The sequence below is a fragment of the Cavia porcellus genome, unplaced genomic scaffold (genome assembly GCF_034190915.1).
Source record: "Cavia porcellus strain 051 isolate PalLab524CR breed Dunkin Hartley unplaced genomic scaffold, mCavPor4.1 scaffold_2, whole genome shotgun sequence".
NCBI classification, from domain to species: domain Eukaryota; kingdom Metazoa; phylum Chordata; class Mammalia; order Rodentia; family Caviidae; genus Cavia; species Cavia porcellus.
The window spans coordinates 105,914,835-105,935,918 of record NW_026947485.1 but is presented as its reverse complement, the minus strand read 5'-3'; the positions used below and the strand labels follow the sequence as shown (position 1 = coordinate 105,935,918).

The 21,084-nt window shown below is 47.0% G+C and overlaps 1 protein-coding gene across 1 annotated transcript in view; it reads right to left on the bottom strand.

The window, feature by feature from the left end:
* Window positions 1–3,917, bottom strand: part of Adgra1 (adhesion G protein-coupled receptor A1) — a 38,225-nt gene extending 34,308 nt beyond the window's left edge. Inside the window, exons 1-2 of the mRNA XM_003479595.5 lie at window positions 3,427–3,917; window positions 2,454–2,659 (exon numbers count right to left, since the gene is read on the bottom strand). Coding sequence (XP_003479643.2) covers window positions 2,454–2,456 — 3 coding nt within the window. The 5' untranslated portion in view covers window positions 2,457–2,659; window positions 3,427–3,917. The remainder of the gene's footprint in view (window positions 1–2,453; window positions 2,660–3,426) is intronic.
* Between the last annotated feature and the right edge of the window lie 17,167 nt (window positions 3,918–21,084).

The following is a 21,084-nucleotide window of genomic DNA, read 5'->3' as shown; positions in this document are numbered from 1 at the left end:
TCCCATATCACACCACATCATTGGATCCCACACCATGCCATCTCACACCATGCTATATCACACATACCCAACACACCATCTCCCTCCACATCAAACCACATCACATCATCCTGCACTAGCCTACACGCTATTCTGCACCACCCCACCCACATGACACATTCCACACTCATCACACTGTCTATCCCACTTAACTCTTAGCACCAAGAAGAACATTGCTGGAAGACCAGATCTATGCATGTAAAAGCTTCCTTGTTCAGTTCACCAGGCTCAGGAACTCTCAAGGAAGCATAAAGTATGAACATACAAAGATTGAAACTATGTTTACTGTAACTCACAGATGACATTTTGCTCCCTTTAAGTACACACTTTCTTGGAGCTAAGTATGAGGATTACAGATGACAAAGTACAAAATCGTATGTATCTTAGTGTCTACTGGATTTAAACGGTAACAGCACCTATTTCAGAAACAAAATAGACCATGTCTGCTTTGCTTATCATCAACAATAATGCAGACGTGCCACTCAGAGGTGGAGGTGCCCTTGGCCTCCCACAGTGAACGTGTGTCCTGTAGGACATGACCCCTCTGGAGAGGAGTGATTTACTGTACCCACTGGAGTACAAAGAGCCAGGCATGGAGTGCACCCTGAGAGAGGAGCATGGCACAGTCACAGGCTCACAATCCAGCACTGTGGCAACCCAGGTGCATGGCTCAGGAGAGCGTGAGCTACAACTCACAGTGGGGAGCTGAGAAGGCTGCTTGCTTCTGGACGAGAGTCAGGGATGCTCCAGTGGGCACCATACTGGTGTCATGATGCACTAGCTGAGAATAGGCAGGGCCAGGACCACTTAACCCTTCCTTGTCCCTGGGCTCAGGTAAGCCTGTTCACAGCCTTGAAACATGCAGAAAGCAGGAACCCCAGCATCACACAACCCCACACATTTTCTGTACTTTTCAGAAATTCTCACAGTGAGAGTGTTAATGTAAATGTTATTTATTAAGAATAGTAACTCAACACGCCATTGAAATTCACCATTCCGCAGGTGTGGCTGACTGGGCTGCCTTTACAGTGTGGCGCAGGAGGCACCTTGATGGGCAGCATGGAACTGCTGGGACCAGGCATGGCCCTGGAGTAGAAAAGAGATTTCCATAGTGCTGTTAGGGACCAAGGTAGGTCCCCTACTTGGACTGATTGATAGGGAGCGAAAGGGTGATGGGCTTCCTGGGTGGGAGACTAATGCAGGAGATGTTCGAAGGTTCTCTAGGTTGGAGACAGTTGGGGCTCAACCAGGATCCTGGACACCCCTCCACCCCCATCCAAGGTCCCAAGAGGTGGTGCTATGGCCACTCTGTCCTCCTAAACTTACACTCAGTTTGCCTGTTACCTGCCAAGAGCAGATTTCCATTTTGAAAACATACTAAATTGAAGACAGAAAGCCATGGATGATTCCATTAGAAGGGTGGTGGCCATGTTGGGTGTGGCACCTGAAGGCTATAGCCAAGGAGCCCTGGGGCCAGCCTGCTGTCCTCAGACAGCTGCCTGAGCCTTGTCCACATAACCTTGTCAGATGTCCGAGAGGAATGCGGCTGATGGCCTTCAGACTCAGAGCCCGGAGCAGCAGCATAAGATGATGCTGGATTTTGGCAGCAAGCATCTTCCTCATTTGGACATTTTGAATCCAACAAGAAGAAAATGCAATAGTGACTCAGACAGAACAGTGCCTCATGAGGCAGACACCCTGGTCTGTGCTGAGGTGCTCCCGTAGTGTCTGGCCTGCGAAGGCGCCATCCTAACAGGCCATCAGCATTCGCTGCACGTGTCCCTGTCAGCTGGCCTTTACAAACACACACAATGCATTATTTACTTGCCTGTCCACCTTCCCAGAGTCCAGACTGGTGGCAACCTCAATAAAACCATGCAGGAGCCTTTGGAATGGGCCCCAACTGAGTCCCAGACACTGCTCCAGTCAGCTGACCACACTGTACCCTTTATTTCCCCCTTCCAATCACTGCCTTGACTACTGAGGCCCACTGACTTTCTGCTGGGCAGGGGCACTGGGAAAGGCCTTGAGACCTGGCCACAGGGCACTGAATAGAATGGATCCGAGCTCAGGACCAGACAAGGTTCCCCGGAACATGGAGGCAAGACCAGGGGCGTGGATGACATTCTCTTGATTAAATGATTTGACATTGCTGTATGGCTGCAGCTAATTAGTATGAACAGCAATAAGTAAGCCAGCAGGCAGTGGGAACCTGCACAGGCAGCCCAAGACCCAAGCCCTGCTTCCCCTGCTCTGCCCCGGAGCTTCCCCACCCTAGCAGTGAGTACGTGCTGGACTGCTGCTAACTGACTAACCACAAGTTATTTTCTGACCTGGGTCTTCTCCAACAGGGGGTGATAGCCCTTGGTCTGGCTGGTTGGCTGGCAAGGATGCACTGAGCTGGGAGTACTCACCATGAGCCCTGCAGAGTTACTGAGGTAAGAGCACTGGTGGGGGTGGTGTCGCCCGCAGAGACAATTATGTCGCGCCCTTCTCCCCACCAGGTTCCATGGCCATTCAGAAGGTCAAAGTCCCAAACAGCAGCTAAAGTCAAGCTCTAGAGCAGTGTGCCTCAGGATGACCCTGATGGGGCGGGTGAGGGTCCGCAGGCTGCACTCATCTGCAAAGATAGCACTTGGTCAGAGGCACAGGCACAGGGCTCGTCTCCTGTCTGTAGCTTGAGGCCTCCCATGTCTGTTACAGCTCAGCACCTGGGTGCTGGTCCTGCCAGCACCTTCTGAAGTTTGCCCCCTCTCAGCTCCTCTAGACCTGGGCCAGCCTGTTAGAGTGGTTGGCTCAGGTTCTGTCTGGGACATCCAGGGGATCCAGGTGACAGGTTGGGGCTTGTGAATCTTAGAGACTTCAGAGAGAAGTGTCAGCAGCCAGACACTGCCCTCTTGGGTAACATTCTCTCTGTTTATTTAAAAATCAATCTGTGCTCACCATCGCAATACAAGAACTAAACTCAATTGTTTTAGGCTGCCCAAAACCAAATAAACATGTCTGTCAGTTTTAAATCAAGAGAATTAAATAAACCTGAATTAATCTCCCAGCATACAGCCTGACCTGGCAGGCAGAACCCTCTGCTGCTTATTGTGACCAGACTTAGAGGCTGGCATCTTCACACCGATGCTCTTGTCTGTGCCGAGGCTGCTTGGTTTTGGCTGTGGTTCGGTGCCTCCCCTTCACCCAAAGTTATTCAGAATCTGCTTCCCAGTATCAGGAGTTGTCTCATCTTTTCGCTGGCGTGTTTGCCTGAGAAATGGCCCTGGTGAGCAGACACTGCAGCCAGCAGCTCAACCTTCGCCTTCTCGTGCTTGTCCCACTGTCTTTCTGCCCCAAAGACCCTCTACCTCCAGACCCCAGAATGACTGTCCAACCTCTCACCTGTTTTGTCAAAAAAGGCTGGAGCGGCACTGGTTTTGTGCTTCCTGTCACTGGTGCGATGTTGCAGGGTACTTGTGCCGGGAAAAGCTTTCCATCACAAGAGGCATTGGACTGGAGCTCCAAAGTGGAGTTATCAACAGATTGCAGGGCTGCAGCCTGGCGATAGGCTGTGGCCAGTGCACAGCGGCAGTGACAGAGCTCTGCACTGGGAGAGGATGAGTCAGAGCCAGGGAGAACAGGCACTCAGTGCGAGATCGAGATCAGCGGGCAGCTTCCAGGATTCTGCTGGGGGATGCCAGCCGCCTTCGCCTGTCTTCTGTGGCGGCAGCCAGGGATGAGAAACTGGCCAGGAAGCAGGAGCCGTAACCATGGGGACTGGGGGAGGCATGGATGGCGGCAGCCGTGGCCGGGCTCCCTGCGGCAGGGTGGGAATGGTTCTTCCCAGCCAGCCCGGCCAGCCGCCTGTCACACTGCAGAGCCGATTTAAAGAGACAACCGACCAGGGTTTGCCGCTCGCTTCCAACAGATTCAGACAACTCACATTAAAGCATTTCCCTGAAAGGAGGACAGGATAATGTTATTTCATTTTAAAAGATAATCTGTGTCTGTCGAGGGCTTCAAGAACAGAAATCTGAAAAAGGAAATTGATTTTGGAGCAATTTTCATAGTCCTTTAATAAAATATTGTCAAATTCAAATAAGGCAAAACTGAGGTAAAGTCTGCTGAATCCATCCCAGCGTGAGTCAGCAGGGCTGTTCTTGCCATGTGGACAGGGCTTGGCTGGGGAGAGAGCATCCCTCATCTGGGACACCCTCTCCCTGTAGCTAGAGTGACAGTACAGGGCACTGCGGAGGAAGGTGCATGATGGAGAGGAGGCGAGCTGGTCCGCATGCAGTGGGCAGCTTTACCCGGCCCACAGTTGCCTGAGATGCAGGTCTGGGTTGGCAAGGGACTCTTCACAAGGTTAATGTGGCCGAGACATTGCCAGGATCAAAGTCTGGCAAACATGATTGAGACCCGCCAGTCAGGGAACCGACACCTGTGCCCTCCACCTTTCCTTCTCCTTGGTCTTCGGCCCCACAGGGGCTTCATTCCTCTGGGTGTTCAAATGCTGACGTCTTCTCTAAGGATGCTCAGTTTTCTGCCATCTTGGATTTTGAGGGTCCTGAAGCTGGAACTCCTAGCAGAGGAGGTGTTGCCAATAAAAACCACAAAGGAAGAGTCAGTTAGAGGGATACTGCAGCTCTAGATCCCACAGTTTTGGGACATGCTGCTTCTGATCATGGTGTGGCTTGGTGCCTTCATTCCAAGGTACCCCTTGGTACCTTGTGCCCCTCTATGGGTATGCACCAATGAACCAGGAGCTTAATTGGAGGGAATCCATGGGGACTTGTCTCCTCCAGCTCTCTGTAAGTCAGGGTGGCCTTGAGGTATTCTGACTTCCCAGGATGGCCCCAAGGAGTTGGAAGGAAGCCAGAAGCACCTTGGTGGCACTTGGGTAATGGTCTTAGAGAAATGGAAAGGCAGTGGGGCAAGGATGAATCCAGACTGGGGAGGGCTCTGTTTGACACCCGAGCCCCTCACATTCCCATGGAGGCAACCCAGGTGTGCAATGCAAGGGTTGACACAGGCCACTCCCTCTTCCCCTCAAGGGGCTCCCAGGCCATCGTGGTGTGATCTAGGGCTCCAGAAGTGGTCACAGGATCATTCTCCCCTGCTTCAGGGAGCCCGGCCACAGGTTTGACTGGAGTCTTCTGATTGAAAGCCTGGAGCTCAGGCTTCAGGGGGTGTTGGGCCACTTAGCCTTGCCCACTCATAGCTGCCTGAATATCCTCTGTGGCTGCCCCACTTCCTATTCCTTGGAACAGCTTGAAGAGGACATCTACTCCAGACCTAGTCTCTGTGGTGGTGTCAGGGACAGGGATGCTGTGATGCTCCATCTGGTATACCGTACTCTGCACTTGATACAGAGAAGCACTCCTGTGAGGGGGGAAACTGAGGCACAGAGCAGTCCTATGCTTTGTCAGTCACCCACCCTGATGTCTGCTGTTGCCCTGGGAGCTGCCTGGTCCTTAGTATTGAACCCCAGGTGAACCTTTCTGGGGAGCTCAGGTGAGTCTGGGGCTGTTTTGTGACCTTTGAGACTGAGATCTTCTTTCTCTCATTACAGTGACTGCTGAAAGTCATGGTCTTGTGCCTCAGTGAGGCGGTGCCTGGAGCAGTGTTTGTCACTAGGCCTGGGCAGTGTCTGCAGGGCCCTGGGACATCTGTGCTTGCCTGGTCCCAAGGTGATCAGGTAATCATTCCCATCTTTATGCTGCTCCTCAGTGAAGCCTCTGTCTTGTGGCCTCACAGGTTGCCATGGGACACAGTCCCACCATATTGTTCACCTTTGCCCATTTTTGCCAAAAAGAAATGTACCTACTTGGTGTCAAAAAGGCACATTGCTAAGAACACCTGCAGATCTCCTTAGTTTTTGGACTAGGCAAAAGAAGCGGGGAGGAGGACAAGACCAGGACAACAGCAACCAAGTAAACCAAAATTTAAGATCATTTTAAACATATGCCAGGAAAGATTCTTATTGAGAAAAAGTCATTTTCTACCCTTGCATGTAGTCCTGACTCAAGGCAAATTTTATTTGCAAATTTTCTGAGGTACTTAATCAGATCTAAGCTTAGTCCCAGTACAGACACGGAGGAGAGGCATCTACATCTGCAGCTAGATACAGTTGTGTCAAAGAAGAGGTTGTTGCGTGGAGCTGATCCATGCAGTGTTTGATCAGTTTGTGCTGACACGGCCATTCATGGAAGGATTCTAGCTGCATCACGGAGGTCTTGGCTCTGGACATCAGGTCAATCACTCAGCTATCAAGGGTAATATCCTTTACCTATGACACAAACAGTCAACTGGTTGCTGATGTTCACAAGGTTTATAAGTCCCCTTCTCAGTAATACCTTGATTTGTGTTTGGTTGAAAACTGGACAGCAGCATCCCCAGTGGACGCATAGAGCCATCTACTAGATCCCTCCCTGGAAAAGCCAAAGTACAGTTCTTTTTATTTTCTTTAATTTTATTTAAAGAAAGACTAAACAAAACAGAAAATAGGTAGAAATAATACATACATTCAGAGAAAAAAATAAACAGTAAGAAATCACTAGCTGATGTTTATTGTCATTACAAATAGTTGTACAAGATACAAATGTGGAACGTATAAAGGGGGAATTCAAACAGCGAGACTACAAACAGTTCTGTTCAACTGTCCTACAAAAACTTAGTAACATGATTGTTAATCCTATACACTTAAACATATATACAGTTATCCATATCTTCATTTATGTTTAGATTAAACAAACTAAAGCCGGTTAAAATGATTCTGAACAAAGAATAATAGTATTGCTGGATTTCACATCATGACACTCCGTGATCAGCACTGGGTACTGTGGTGTCTTTTTTAAAAATTTAATTTAAAGAAAGATTAAACAAAACAGAAAACAGGTAGAAATAATACATAATTTCAAAGAAAAAATAAACAGTAAGAAATCACTAGTTGATGATTACAGAGTATCTTCTTACAAATAGTTATTCAAGATACTAAAGTGGAGCATATAAAGTAGGGATTCAAATAGTGAGATTGCAACCAGTTCTGTTCAACTATCCAACAAAAACTTAGAAATATGGTTATCAATCCTATACACTTAAACATACATGCAGTTATCCGTATCTTAAACTATGTTGAGATTGAACAAACCCAAGGAGCTAATATCACTCTGAACACAGAATAATACTATTGCTGGGTTTCACATTATGACACTGCAGGATCAGCACTGGGTATTTTAGTGTCTTTTTTTCTTCAAAGTATCTGTTCATTTCATCATGTGTCATAAGGCCAGTTCTCATAAACTGTTTATAGATTCTACACATGCATGAGTCTTAACATGTATTTCTATCTTTTCTATATTAGAGGGAGAAACAAAACAAAGCAAGGCAAAACAAAGCATATTCCTATAGACACATGAAATGAAAAACACATATAAGACTGTTGTACAAAGAGTTCTACCATGGTTCCTATGTTGTCTCTTGTTATCTTCAATAGAATTGGCTATGTCATCAGACATAGTATAATTGAATATATCAGTACATAACAGTACTAATAAAAATACACAGAACTTCAAAAACAGGCAGTTATCAAATCAGAATGTGTATCATAGAGTCTTGTCATCTTCAGTGTAGTTTGTCTGTACTCTCAGACGTAATACTGTCAATCATATCAATTTTGAATAAAATCTGTCTATACCAAGCAGCAATCAAACAAACCAGATTTAACTAAGATAAGTAATGATAAGACAGTATAAGTCATACAGGGCTCCAGATTAAGATAATAGGAAATTAAAGATGATTACTGTGCTATATCCTGATGTTTTTGGGATAGCTGTCTGTGCCCTCAGATCTAATGCAAGTAGGCAAACTGGGACAGAATAAAATCTATCAAAAAATAGAATAAAATCTATCTAAGCAGAGTGGTGGGAGCAATGTGGGTTTTAAATCCTGAGGCACTATTAACAATATGTTCTCCCATCTTTGTTAAGACTTTCCCTCCCCTTTCACTTCCCCAGGGTACACCATACATTTTTGGGTCTGAACAAGACCCTTGGTTTTAAATTGGAGGGGGACAACCGGCTGTTTACCTAAGTGTTTCCGAACCTTTTCTCTCCTGGACTTGATCTCTAATTGTATTCCCTTACCTATTAAAGCCTGTCTTTCCAACCTATCCACAAATACTGGTCTAGTTGCCCCTTTAATCTCTGGTTCTCTGTCACATAGATCATTGTTTTCTCACATTTGATTTTCAGTCCATGTACTCTTTTTCATGTTAATTACATTTCCTATAAATAGCATTTCAGTGGACCTTGCCTCCTGATTTACTCCACATGTGGTTCTTTTTTGTTTTTAATTTAGTGTATCAAAGCCATCTATATTAGAAATTATAACCCACCTTCTCTGCCTCATTTCTGTTATGCTCTTTTTTTGCCATCAGTTGTCTGCTTATCTTCTTCATTCTGTTTTCTGCTCCATTCATTGAGGCCTCTCTGCCACTGTTCCTGGAATCCTAGTACTTTTATCTCTCTCTAGAATGCCCTGCAATATTCTCTGTAAAGTTGGATTGGTGGTTGCGAATTTCCCAAGTTCCTCTTTGTCTTGGAAGCATTTTGCTTCTTCATTAATTTCTAGAGACAGTTTAGCAGGGTATATCAATCTGGGGTGGAGGTTATTTTCGTTCAGGGCTTGGAATATTTCACTCCAGGCTCTTCTTGACTTGATGGTTTGTGTCGAGAAGTCTGCCATTATTCTGATGGGCCTTCCTTTATAGGTGATGTGTTTCTTGTCTCTAACAGCTTTTAATATTCTGTTTTTATATTGAATTTCTGGGATCTTGATTATTATATGCCTGGGTGTAGTTCTGTTTTGGTTTCAGGTGGCTGGAGTTCTGTATGCCTCATACATCAGAATATCATTTCCTTTTCCTATGTTTGGGAAGTTTTCCTTAATTATTTTTGTGAATAGCCTTGGTAGTTCCTTTGTTTGCACCCCAGCTTCTTCATTCACATTCTTTATTCTCAAGTTATAGATCCTCTTGTCATCTTCTAGCCTTTGTATTATTACTTCTTGTTTCCTTGTTATTTTAAAATAGTTTTTCCTTTCATAATCCCACATTGCAAAACCACCCTCCAGTTTGGATAATCTATCCTCAGTTTCTTTCAACTAGATTTGCCATCTTTCAATAGAGTTTTTAATTTCCTGGTAATCTCTTTGAATCTGCTTCATGTATTCTATATTTTTTTTATATTCTTCATCAAAGAGTTCTTTCCTTTGTTTGAGTTCCTCCCTTCTTCTGTCTGTGTCTGCTTGAGGGGTGCTTAGCATCTCTTTTATTAACCTTTTTATATCTTGCTTTACTTGGCTAAATATTTCACTTTTGAATTTGTCTATGAGGTCCCAAAGATATCTCTTTATGTCCACTGGTAACATGTCTGATATTGAATGTTTGCTGTTTTCATTCTCCTTTGTATTTACCTGTCTTGGGTCAATCTTCTCAGGGTTGGGACCTGGGAACTTTTTGTTGTTGCTTCCTCTTCCCATCTTTTTTGCTTCTTCCAGGAGGCCCCAGTTTCTTTCTTTGTTGGTTACAATTCTTTGGAAGCACGCTGGCTTAGATGACCCTTCCCACTGCTAGTGTGCTAGTGAGTTGCAGACAGGGACAGAGTATGCTGGCTCCTCCCCTCCAGATCAGTCAAGCTGCTGTGGCCTGCACTGTATTACTTTGCACCACCTCCCCTCTGGGTCAGTCAAACTTCTGAGGCTTCACTGTGTTAGTGTGGTTAGTGTGCGCCACCACCATAGGGAATTGATTTCAGATAACCTATTGGATGTCATCCAGGTCATGTGATCCAGGCCTAGCTCACTCCACCAATTCCGTTCGGGAAGGGAACAATTGCCTGAAGTCACTGTTGCCCCTTGTACTTGCCAGTCCTGCCTGGTCCCAGGATGTCCTCTGCTGGAGCCCCCCCCCCCACCTTTCTGTGGAATGGCTCTACTCCTGTCACTCACCACAGGTTGATGCAAGCACCCTGCCAACTCAGCTCTCTGTTCAGCTTGCTGACCCTAATCTCAGTGTAACTGTGCCTCCAGTGAGTTGAAGCGGCAGACCTCGAACAGCTTGGTAAGTTTTCACTGCAGCGGGAACACTAAATCTTTAGCTGTTCCAATAATAGCACTGGGACTATATGTTTGGTTGGTTCTTCTTACCTTAGTTTCTTCTTGGGAGGAGAGAATTCATCTCCCTCTGTTTGGGGCTCCCCACTGTGTATTATGTTGCATTCTAAGTTGACTATCTCAGGGAGCCTCTGTAGCCAGTTGTTATCTATCCGCCATCTTTTCTCCAAAGCGCAGTTCTTCTGGGCTGTGCTCCACACTTCAGTGTAGGTGATCAGTCGGTAAGTGAGCACGGTTGGGTGCTGATAAAGAGTTATCTACAGGCACAAGAACTAAATTTCACATAGTTCTCAGCTGCAATGAAACATTGCTTTTCTGAATTTTTCCAACAATTTAAAATTGTAAGAATATTCTGTTCCTAGGCTGTGTGTGAACAGGTGGCCATTGTGTTGGTTCTGGGGCTGTTGTCCCCATCGCTGTTGCAGAAGGCCTTGTTGAGGGGGACTCAGAATGAGTTGCAGTGGAGGTAGAACCACAGCCCTAATCTGAATGCATTAAAGACTGATAACCTTCAAAAGAAGCATTTATCATCCTCAGTTCAACAGTGCTGAAAGCTCACTTTTGAAACCATGACTCTTGTATGTTGTATATTTGGAGAGTATACAGCATTCCCCTCAGTTTGTAGCTTTCTCCAGCAGTTGGATGCTACATAGCTTCCCATTGTTCTCAGCCCTGTTCTCCTTCCCAGAAAGCTCAGTTTGCTGGATGTCCTGTGAGGGAAAAGCTAGACAGTCTCATTGCAGGATAGGTAACTCTAGCTAGCTTCCTCTTGACCAAATCTGTGGCCTCCCCAGGAGCCTTCCAATCTTTGATTCTTGTGTAAGATCCTATGGAGGAATAGTCTTCCTTGACAAGAAGACTTGCAGTGGCTTGTGATACATTGCTACCTGCTCCCAAGGGTGGTTAGAAGAGCCTGTCAAGTCTCTGGCAAGGCTTGCTGCTGTGGATACTGCTTGGGGCCAGTTAGGGCCAAGCTTGGTAGGAGCAGGCCAGAGTGCCTACAGTGCCTAAGGGTCCCCAGTCTGGGGCCATGAGGTCCCTGCTGCCATCTGCATCTCATGGCTTCCAGAGTTTGCAGATTGTTTATGGGAGAACAGGACACAGACCAGCAACAAAGTGACCTAAAGACAGTGCTGCATACTAGATAAGACAATAGAAGATCTGACAGGTATTTAAAGAAACTCAGGACACTTACTGAGCCATGTTGCTTTTCCTGGATGGCCTGAGGCTACTGAGGACACAGTGCTTATGAGAACACTACATCCCTGGAGTAAGGATGGCCTCAGATATAGCTACTGTCCCTGCCAGACAGACCTCTTTACTGAATGCTACAGAGTCTCTGCAGCTGCTTGCTTTCCAGCCATTTCTTAGAGACTAAGAGCCTGAATCAGATGCCACAAATACTGGAAAGGGTGACTTTTGGAGCCTTCAGCCTAGCTTTGGAGGGCTTGGGACCCATGACCGCCAGCCTCCCTATGTGTATGGCATCTATGGTTTATAGAGTGGTTGCTATGGCAACCAACAGCACCCCCCACCCCCACCCCGCCGCATCAGTCTGAATTTGTGCCAACCATTTTCCAACAGATTTAAGCCAACAAACTTGTTGAAGGGAAGCCAGTTTTGAGAAACAAATAATAAAATTAATAATCTTAAAGTATTCTGATGCTGCTGGTCCTTTAACACAGTAAGGAGCCCTGAGAGAGCTTAGAGTGAGCTTAGGGACCTTCTGTCCACAACCACATGGAGGCCACTGTGCTATTTTATGTAGCTCTTGCTGACTGCTCTTTGTGAAAAACAGGTACCTTCTGGGTTCTCAGGTGAGTTCCACTCCTGAAGGGCATCCATCACACAGCTCTGTGTTCAGGCAAGTCTAGGTGATCTCTCAGTTGGGTCTGGGCCCAATCATGTTAGGGCTTCAGGTCAGGAGTGTTCAGGCCCCATTGTCCTAGGCCAAGCTGTGGAGGCTCTCTAACCATAAGATCATTCTGGGTGAGGGGACCCCTTGTCTCCTGCCTTTGAGTTCCCAGGCCAAAGCCATTGTGGTATTGCCAGTTGCCACTTCCTGGACTTCAGATTCCTTCCCTTCTACAAGAAGGCACAAAGAGCCCTACTTTCCTTCCTTGCATCCTCAGATTGTGGGCTATTTGGAGAGAACTGGCAGGAGAAAAGAACTATACCAACAGAGTCCCTCTCCCTTGAACCGTGATGACAGAGGCCCAAGAAGAGGTACTCATCACTCCTGCACACTCCTGCTAGCTCCATCATGGATTGCTGAATGGCCCCCTTGCCCACTAAGCCCACCCAAACTCCAGAAAGAGCAAGCCTGGGACACTGCTGAGGACCAGGTGGGGAAGGTTGAACCCCAGCTATTTTCCCCAAGTCCAGACATTCCTGGACATGCAGATGGATGGTCCTGGAGAACTTGACACCTTCACATAGAATCAGCGCTCCACAGACCAAGGGGGACCGCCACTGGTGCTTGTTGGAGAGCACACAGCACAGATGCAGCATGAGACACAGCAACCACATGGGGCAGGCTCACCTGTCTCCAGAACACATCATCATCTGCACCCCCTGGGGCTGATTCATGGCCTGAAGGAAACCCCTATGATTCTGCTGCATGTGAAGCACAGAATTTTAACGAGGGCTAATCATTGAGAAAGGTAAGCAATATACAATAGGGAGGCACTGACCAGTTTAACAGGCAACACTCCTACCTCCCCATGACCCACTATGTTAGCTGGTAAAGCACACAGCCACTAGGGGCAGGCTTTGCAGAAATAGGCACAATGAAATTCTCCAGTTTCAAGCAGATGGATTCAGGCGTTAACATGGGTCCTTGGGAACATTTGTAAACATGGATCTGCAGAAACTTTCCTGCATCAAAGCAGCACTTCTGCTCTTGTTGGCTTTGGGATGCCTGTCTTGACCTCAAATGTGGATAAAGACAGAACAGAAACATTCAATTAGCCAGACAGTTTTACATTTTAGGGACCTTTCCAATTTCTAGACCCAAAAAATCAACCAGCTGTTTTGGTTTCTATAAAAAGATTCAGCCTGGTGAGATGTGAGCCAGTGTCACAGTGTCTTGTTACTTTCTGGGGTTGACTCCGTCTTTGGGATACTCCCAGGCATGGAGATGGCTGTGGGGTCTTTCTGTGTTCTGTCCCTGCTCTGCCAGGACTGGGATGCCACCTCTCAGGCAGTGGATATAGAGTGGATGAATTCAAGGAGAACTAGGCTCCCGTTCACACTTGTCCCTGAGTGCCATCCTCAAATCAAGAGCAGGCTCCGTGGGAGTGAGGAAGGTAACTGAATAACCCTGCCCTCTTCACACTGCAGATGATGGGCTACTCACTCATCTCCCTTTCCAACTACCTATGCCCTCACCTGCCCACAGCCCATTGCCTCCTCTTCTCTCTATCCCCTGGTTACTAATCTAATTGCTTTCCTCATCACTTATGCGCTGTGTGTGTCTGAGTGTCAAGTGTGTCTGAGGGTCAAGTGTATCTGAGGGTCAAGTGTGTCTGAGGGTCAAGCCTAGATTCAGATCACAAGGCCATCTGATCTGGAATAGTGTGAATAGGCAGCTGGACAGCCAATTCCTGTGGACCAGATTACCTGGACACCTCCTTTATGGATATAAACCTGCCTGGACAGTCCTTCCCGGGGTATTAATCTGCTTGGACAACTCCTTCCAGGATCAGGCTACTCATGAGCTGTCTCTGGTGCTACCAAGCACAGTTCCAGGGCTGAGGGGCTTCTTCTCAGTTCTGCCTCCCACTTTGGCTGGAGACGCCTCTGTCCAGATCCCTGCCTGGGTCCCACTGCCTGCACCTGCCTGAGCTGGCCAGTCAGATGAGCCCTGGTGGGTGTGGCCTTGCCAGCTGCCTGCCCCTCGGCAATGGCCTCCTTGCCCTGCTTGCCTCCTTGCCATCTTCTGGCAATTAAAGCAGTTTTATCAAATTAAATGTAGAAAGGCAGTCCTTTCACCTGGTAATTTTGTTAAAATAATTATTTCTTTAAAGATTAACGTTATCGAGTCACTGGTTTTTCAAGCATTAGCAATTTTGCCACACCACGGGATAGTTTCTGCTTCTTCACATCTTGAAACATTTCTTTCTCTCCCTTCAAAATATCTTTGAGCCTAAAAATAGTCTTTGTATTTTAAAAATTTCTAATAATTTTTTTGTCAGTTATTTCTGCTTTGAGCTGATGGTAGGAGAGGAAATTTGAAACAACCTAAATATCTAACCATAGGGGGTGGGTTGGAGTAACTGACACATCCACCCACTGGCCATTGGTCAACCTGTCAGGGAGAGGAGGGAAGCTGGTGTAAGTCCTTCTGTACTAATGCACCAGCATGTGCTGAGTGTGCTAGTGTGTGCAAATGTGTCTGAGTGTGTGTGCAAGCATATATGTGTGACAGTGTGTGTGTTTGCAAATAGAATGTGTGTGTGCATGGGTGAGTGTGAATGTGTGGGCAGGATCTGAGCCCAGCTCTGACTGTACTGGGTGTGCAGTGTAATAAGTATACATAACCTTATTATTGTATATTCCAATTTTCAGATGTGATTTTCTTCACTGCATTTGTTTTATTGTTAAACATTCAATAAAACCACTTCAAAGACCTCAAAATGAAAATTTTATAGTTGTGACATTTATTTTTTTCCATTTAATTTCTTAGTTGTTATTATTTGGTTTGTTCTAACCTTTGCCTGCAAAGCAAGGCAAAAAAAAAAATTCCAAACAAAAAATCAAGAAGTAAAGTGAAAAAAACCATTATGATAAACAGATGCAAGAGTAGAAACTCGACCTCTGAGAGGAGCACAGCTTTCAAATGTGAGTGAACTTTTCACATCTCTAGACCTGCAATGTGTTCTTGAAAGCAGAGACCTTCCTGGTCTGAAGCCTGCCTGAAGAGGTGCTGGGGCAGGATCTGCTGGGGATACCTTCAGAAGTGTCTGGGGTTGAGGATGATAAGACTAGCATCCTCGTTTATCCCACAGGAGTTGGGGAGCCCCTTCAGGCTCTGTTGTCCTTAGCCACCTCAAACCTCTGAAGAATCAAGTCCTGCTAAGTGTCATTTTAAAGAAAGGTTTCTGAGAAAGTAATTCCTTCTGGATGCCATCTGTGATCTTTCTGGGTAACCTTCTAGGTCCTCCCTCAACTTTCTCGCCCACTGCCATCTGAGTTGGTAGTTTCCAATGACAGGCACCTCCAGGACCTGGGTAACTGGAAATGTGTCCTGAGGAAGAACAAACAAGCCTCCGCCAAGCTACCCAAAGAAACAGGACCGTGTGGGGCCAGGGAGTCTGAGGCAGATCTTAGCCCCAACCCTTCTCGGTGTAACAGAGCAGAGGAGTGAGCTAGCACCTGGAAGCCATTAGCTCACTTATGATGCAAGAATTTTCCTGACCAAGGGGTTCCAAGGAGGATTCTACAGAACCCTAGCTGTGGTCACTTGAGGGCAGAGATAGTGACAGCTTTTAGTTGTGCTGTAAACAATGGCCCCTCTTCTGACCTAAGCCCTCTAACTTTCCCATGGTACCCATGTGGTCTGGGAGCAATCTTTGGTTTCTGGAGGGAAAAGCAGGAGGCCATGGATTTGGGGCTCCCTGTCTTAGCTTTCTTTGCTATGTGGGAAGCAAAGGCATCAAGGACTCTAAGCATAAACTGGCTGAGTTATATCTGGAGCATCAGCCTCCATCTGGAGAGTCAGCAGATGGGTGAGACACTGTCTGTCTGGACCTAGCAGGCCAGGACATGGTGCTGTTAGCAATACCTCAGGCACAGAGGGCAACCCAGTGCTTCTGGCAGGAAGTGCCAAGGGACTACACTGAGGCTTGGAGTCCATGGCTTGTGCCTGTTTCCTGCTGTGGCCCCAGGTCAGGGCCTGGCCTGAGGCTTCTGCTATAGCTCTGAGATGAACAGGAAACTCTACCACTTCCCACCACATGATGTGTGGATAAAAACCTAAAGGACTCTCTCCTTCCTGCTTTGATGCTTGGCTAGTCCCTGAGGATGCGGTGTCACATGAAGATTGATATTTTCATGCTGAGCTGAGATAGATAGTGAGGAATGTAGCCCCTTGGGGCTTTACTCCACTGCAGTATTGCGCAGCTCAGTAGAAATGTGTTTCTGTGAAAACGTCCTCAGCAGTTTTCAAGTGTGGGAACTTCGAATGGACTGATGGGTGCTCTGGGCATCCCGAGACTCAGTACCTGGTGGGTGTCTGCTATGAGGCCCTGTGCATAGACAGGCAGTTTATCTCTGTGTTCATGCAGAACTTGCCAAAGAGACAAAAGACAGCCCAGCTCAGATCTGCTCTTGTGCCTATGATGACATGGGACCTCTGCCCTGGTCTCATCCTTCTGGGCCTCATCAGCAGGGTCTCACCAGGATGGACATCTGATCAGATGCACATTCATCCTGCTATGGCCTGCTTGGCGACCTTCAGCAGCTCCACCATCAGGAGACTTCAGGTGTCTCTTATGCATACCTCTTACCCCCACAGCCTGTGATCCCTCTTCTTAATCTCCACAGTAAACCTTAAGCCTTGATGGTCTCGTGTTTCCAGTTTGTCCTGTAAAAATGCCAAGAACCAATGACTAACCAGTTTCAACTAAACTCTAAGTACTCATGTTGAGGTCTCCAAATGTCTGGTCCTCCTGCTAGAAGCCAGGTTTCCTGAGGGAGATGCTGCTCCCAGCTTGAGAAAAGAAGAGTGAAAAAGAAGCCTAAAGGATCAGCTTGCACTAGAAAAAAGACCACCATAGCTAGAGTCAGCTCAGGATGGCTGAGGAGCTGCCAGTCATAGGAGCTGTGGGCACTGACATGAAACGTGACTGCAGAGGACCACCTGGTTCTCTCAGTTGGAACTCACACATTCAGAACTGGACTCACTGGTTACCTTGGAGAACTGAAAGGAATGCACTCATTATGTTGACCCTGTGTCCTGCTTTTCCTATGTAGGTATACATCAGGGCCTCCAAGCTGAGGGGAGTTTCTCTTTATAGAAGCCTTCTAGGAAAAGGAAAATGACAGAGTTTAAAAAAAATTATTAGTTTATGCAAAGTAGTTTATGCCACAGTGACCAGTAGAAGAGGAGGGGTGCACAACATCCTAAAAAACTACTTTGAAATGCTTTCAGTAGTCAGGGCCCTACATGTAGCTGTCCATTTATCAGTTATGCAGATACAAGACAAAGATGCTATTGCACAGCTCAGGAGTGGAAATAGCATCGGGAAAGACGAGATTTCTCTAGAAGAAAACATGCAAGAGGAAGAGAGGGAAGAGACCCAACCAGAAGACGCTGAGTGACACATCTGCCTGTCAGATGTGTTATAGGAAAAGGGTTAGAAGATCATCCAGAAGCAGAACCTGGGCTTCGTGTTCAATTAAATAAAGCAATTTTGTCACTAACTTTTAAAGCTTGCATACTAGTACTATGGCGATTTGTAAGAGTCATTATCTTTCAGGTAGCATGCTGAACATTTATGGACAATAATAAACTGCCTGAGGTTTATTTAAATGACCTGTGTGGAGGATGGTGGGGTGTTCTTGGGATATAGGCAGCTGACTTGGACAGTCGTGGAAGCTGGGCACTGACATTTCATTTACCATTCTTACTGTCACTCTACCACACTGAAAATGTCCATGTTAAAACTAGGCACGTGTGAGAGCGTGCACCCTTGCGGGTGTGAATACATGATTGTGTGTGTGCTTAGAAAGGCTGCCGCCACCATCTGTCTATGCAGGTAGCTTTTAGCTGTGATCTCTAGTGTGGCCTGAGCTCTTTTCACCCTTTTATCTCTGTAGTCACTGGGGTCTTTACCTGCTGCAGAGATGTAGAGACTGACCCTCTTGGGCAAGGGCCCTGCTTTCAGCCTTGGCCCTGGAAGGAACATTGTACCCCATCTGCCACCATGTACCCTGAGCCAGGAGCCACTGGCCACAGGACCAGAGCATTGGCCAAGCTTGGGGCTCATCCCTTAGGGGATTACTGGGGCATTTTTTGGAAGCTCTAGATTTTGTGGTGTGTGTGTAACTGCATGGTAGTGGCAGGAGGGCAGGTGATGGGTACAAGACAGGGTTCAAAAAGCAGTTCCCGGAAGCCATTTTTCCAGGTGAATTCTCAGTTTCTGGTGATTTGTTACTAGGAAGCTAGGAGAAATAGACATCCCATTTGTAAGCAGTTGCATTTCCATCTGCAAGGCTGCTGCCACCTGGGTGGGTTAATAAATCCAGGGTTTGAGCAGCCCTTCAGTGCTCCTGGAACGGGTGCTTTGGGAAGTGATGCTGAAAGCACTCTGGTCATTGCTGCTTAACTTTAAAGACCGTGTGAGAGGAAAACACTTTTGGATAGATGATATTAAACTGGAAATAAAATTGAAAAGCTTGATGCAGAACTCTGTAAATGTGATATTTACAGTTTTTAAACTTTAAACCAGGTGTAACAAACATATGTGAAGCCAACATTTTGTCTCAAAACCACTTGGCTTGTTTCAGCCCCACAGGGGCATCCTGCATGCTTGGTGACTAGCCCTTAAGTGGACATTCCACTCATGGGCAGTGCTCAGTAGGCTATGCCCCTTATTGGGAGTTCTCTGGTGTACCCTGTCCTACTTGGTCAGACAGGATGTTCTAAGGCTGATCCCGTGGCCTGAAACTAGGTTCTCTCCTGCTGAACCTTTGAGATTCTCCTCAAAAGACCTCATCCGTGGTCCCAGGGCCACGTCCAGCTGATTTGGACCCCTCTAACCTGGACAACCTTGCCTCTATTGGTGTCCTCTTTGGGGGAGGCTGACTCTGATACTTGAGACAGGAGGTAACCCAGTTCTGGAAAATTCCAGACAACCAAAAAGCTGGTACAGAACAGAAATCCCCCTGCACATCTCTGTAGAAAGTCTTTATGTGGCTGTGGTCCTAAAGGAGGGCTGTCTGTTCCCAAATGTCCCACCTCATGCTGGCCATCCAAGTGACCTTTGAGTTAGGTGACATTCTTCCTGTGATGCACATTTGTGTGATGTTTCCAAAAGGAACACACTTATATTTCAACTGTAAATGATTTCCATGGGCAATGCAGTCATTGGCAGGGGTTCGCTTCTGAAATGGGCTGGGCGTCCAGGCTAAGGGTTCCCCTTCCTCCACTGCTCAAGACCTAATATTCCCTAGAGTTACTCCAGGAGCCTCTTGATGGATCTAAGTCTTCTGCAGGGTATGCAAAGTCCTGATGTGGGATGTGGAAAGGGAAGACTCTGCTGCCCACTGGGAAAGGTGTAGAAATAGTTATAGCCTAAGGTAATGGGACAGAAGCCAATCTGAATCAAAGGAATCATCTATCTTCAGGAAGGCAGGGCTTCCTGGAGGAGGTAGCTCTTGAACTGTTCTTTGAGGGATAAATAGGAGCCACTTAGTGAGAAGAGGCCAAGCAGAGGAAGGAACAGAGGAGCAGAGAATAAATAGGGAGAGGTCTATGTGTTCATAGAAGTAGGGGCCCTGGTATGCATGGGAACTGAGGGACACTCACAGGGTTTGGGAAGCTTCTAGCAAGGGGAGTTACAGAGTACCAGTGGGAATAGGCAGAGTTTATTCAGCAGCAGTAAGAAGCTGGGAGGAATCAGGTGACATACTCATAAAGTCACCAAGTAGGGGAACCATCTGGTTGGAGAAGAGGCCTGGGGTTTGGGCTGTAGTGACTGGAGAGTTTCAGGGCTATAGGAATGTTTTTGCAGTCCTGGGGTAAGGTGGTCTGGAGCTGTGCCAGCAGTAAGCTTGGCTTCAGGCCTCCTTCATGTCTTGGGCTGTGTCCTACTTACTTTTTCATTGTGTGGACAAAATACTTGACACCCATAAGTTAAAGACAGGTTTGTTTTGGCTCACAGTTTGTAGAGGTTTCAGCCAGTGGTTGACTGGATCCAAGGCAGCGCAGCATGGCAGAGAGACATGGCAAAGAGAAACAGCTCATGGCATGGTAGGCAGGAGGCAGCAAGGGATAAATGAAGGAGCAAGGATGTACAATGTTCCAGGACATGCCCACAGTGACTTACCTCTTTCCACCAGGCTTCACTCCCACCATCATGACCAGCTATAAACCCACCAGTGAACTTATCCAGGGATCAGTAAGTATCACATACCCAAAAGCCCAAAAGTCACCATCCAAAAGCCCCACGTATGAGCACATGCGATTTCAGAGGGGACATCTAGGCACAAACCATAAGAGGCTGAGAGGGAACCAGCTGTATGTGTTGTTTCCCAAAGATAGGAACCACTCCAACTCTGCCCCAGAGCCAAGTGACAGCATTTTCTGCCTTCGGGATGCACCTTCATTGGTGGACTCCTCCTTTGCTTGGTAGTCTTAGCTTCCCTCCCATCTCTCCATAACACAAGCCTCATGAGCCACTCCAAGGGAGGTACACAGCTGGGGGCAAAAGCCCAGAGAAAAAGATATTCTAGCTTGTATCTACTACCCACAAGGCACATGATCACCTGGCACTGCCAGAAACTATGGCCAAAACCCGATTTTCATTGAAGGTCTTACTGGCACAGAGCCAGGCATCATGGTCTTTGGCAGAGCTAAGTGGCTTTCACAGAGACCGTGTGTCCCACAAAGCTGAGAACAGGGACTGCTGGTCTTTTCCTGCTTTTGTGGACCATGTGCAGGTCTGTCCTCATTCACTCTTTCTACCTCTTCCTCTATCATTCCTCTTTCTCCTCATGGTCAGTCTTGTCCTCATCTGTTCTACCCTCTTGTAGACTGGGCTCCTCCCATGTCTGGTACCAACTCTGCACAGGCCTCTGTCCCACTGACAGGGGCTCTCTGAAGAAAGGAAACTGGGTACAAATGATCTGAGTTGCCCTGGGCAGTACAGGTAGAGCAGAGAA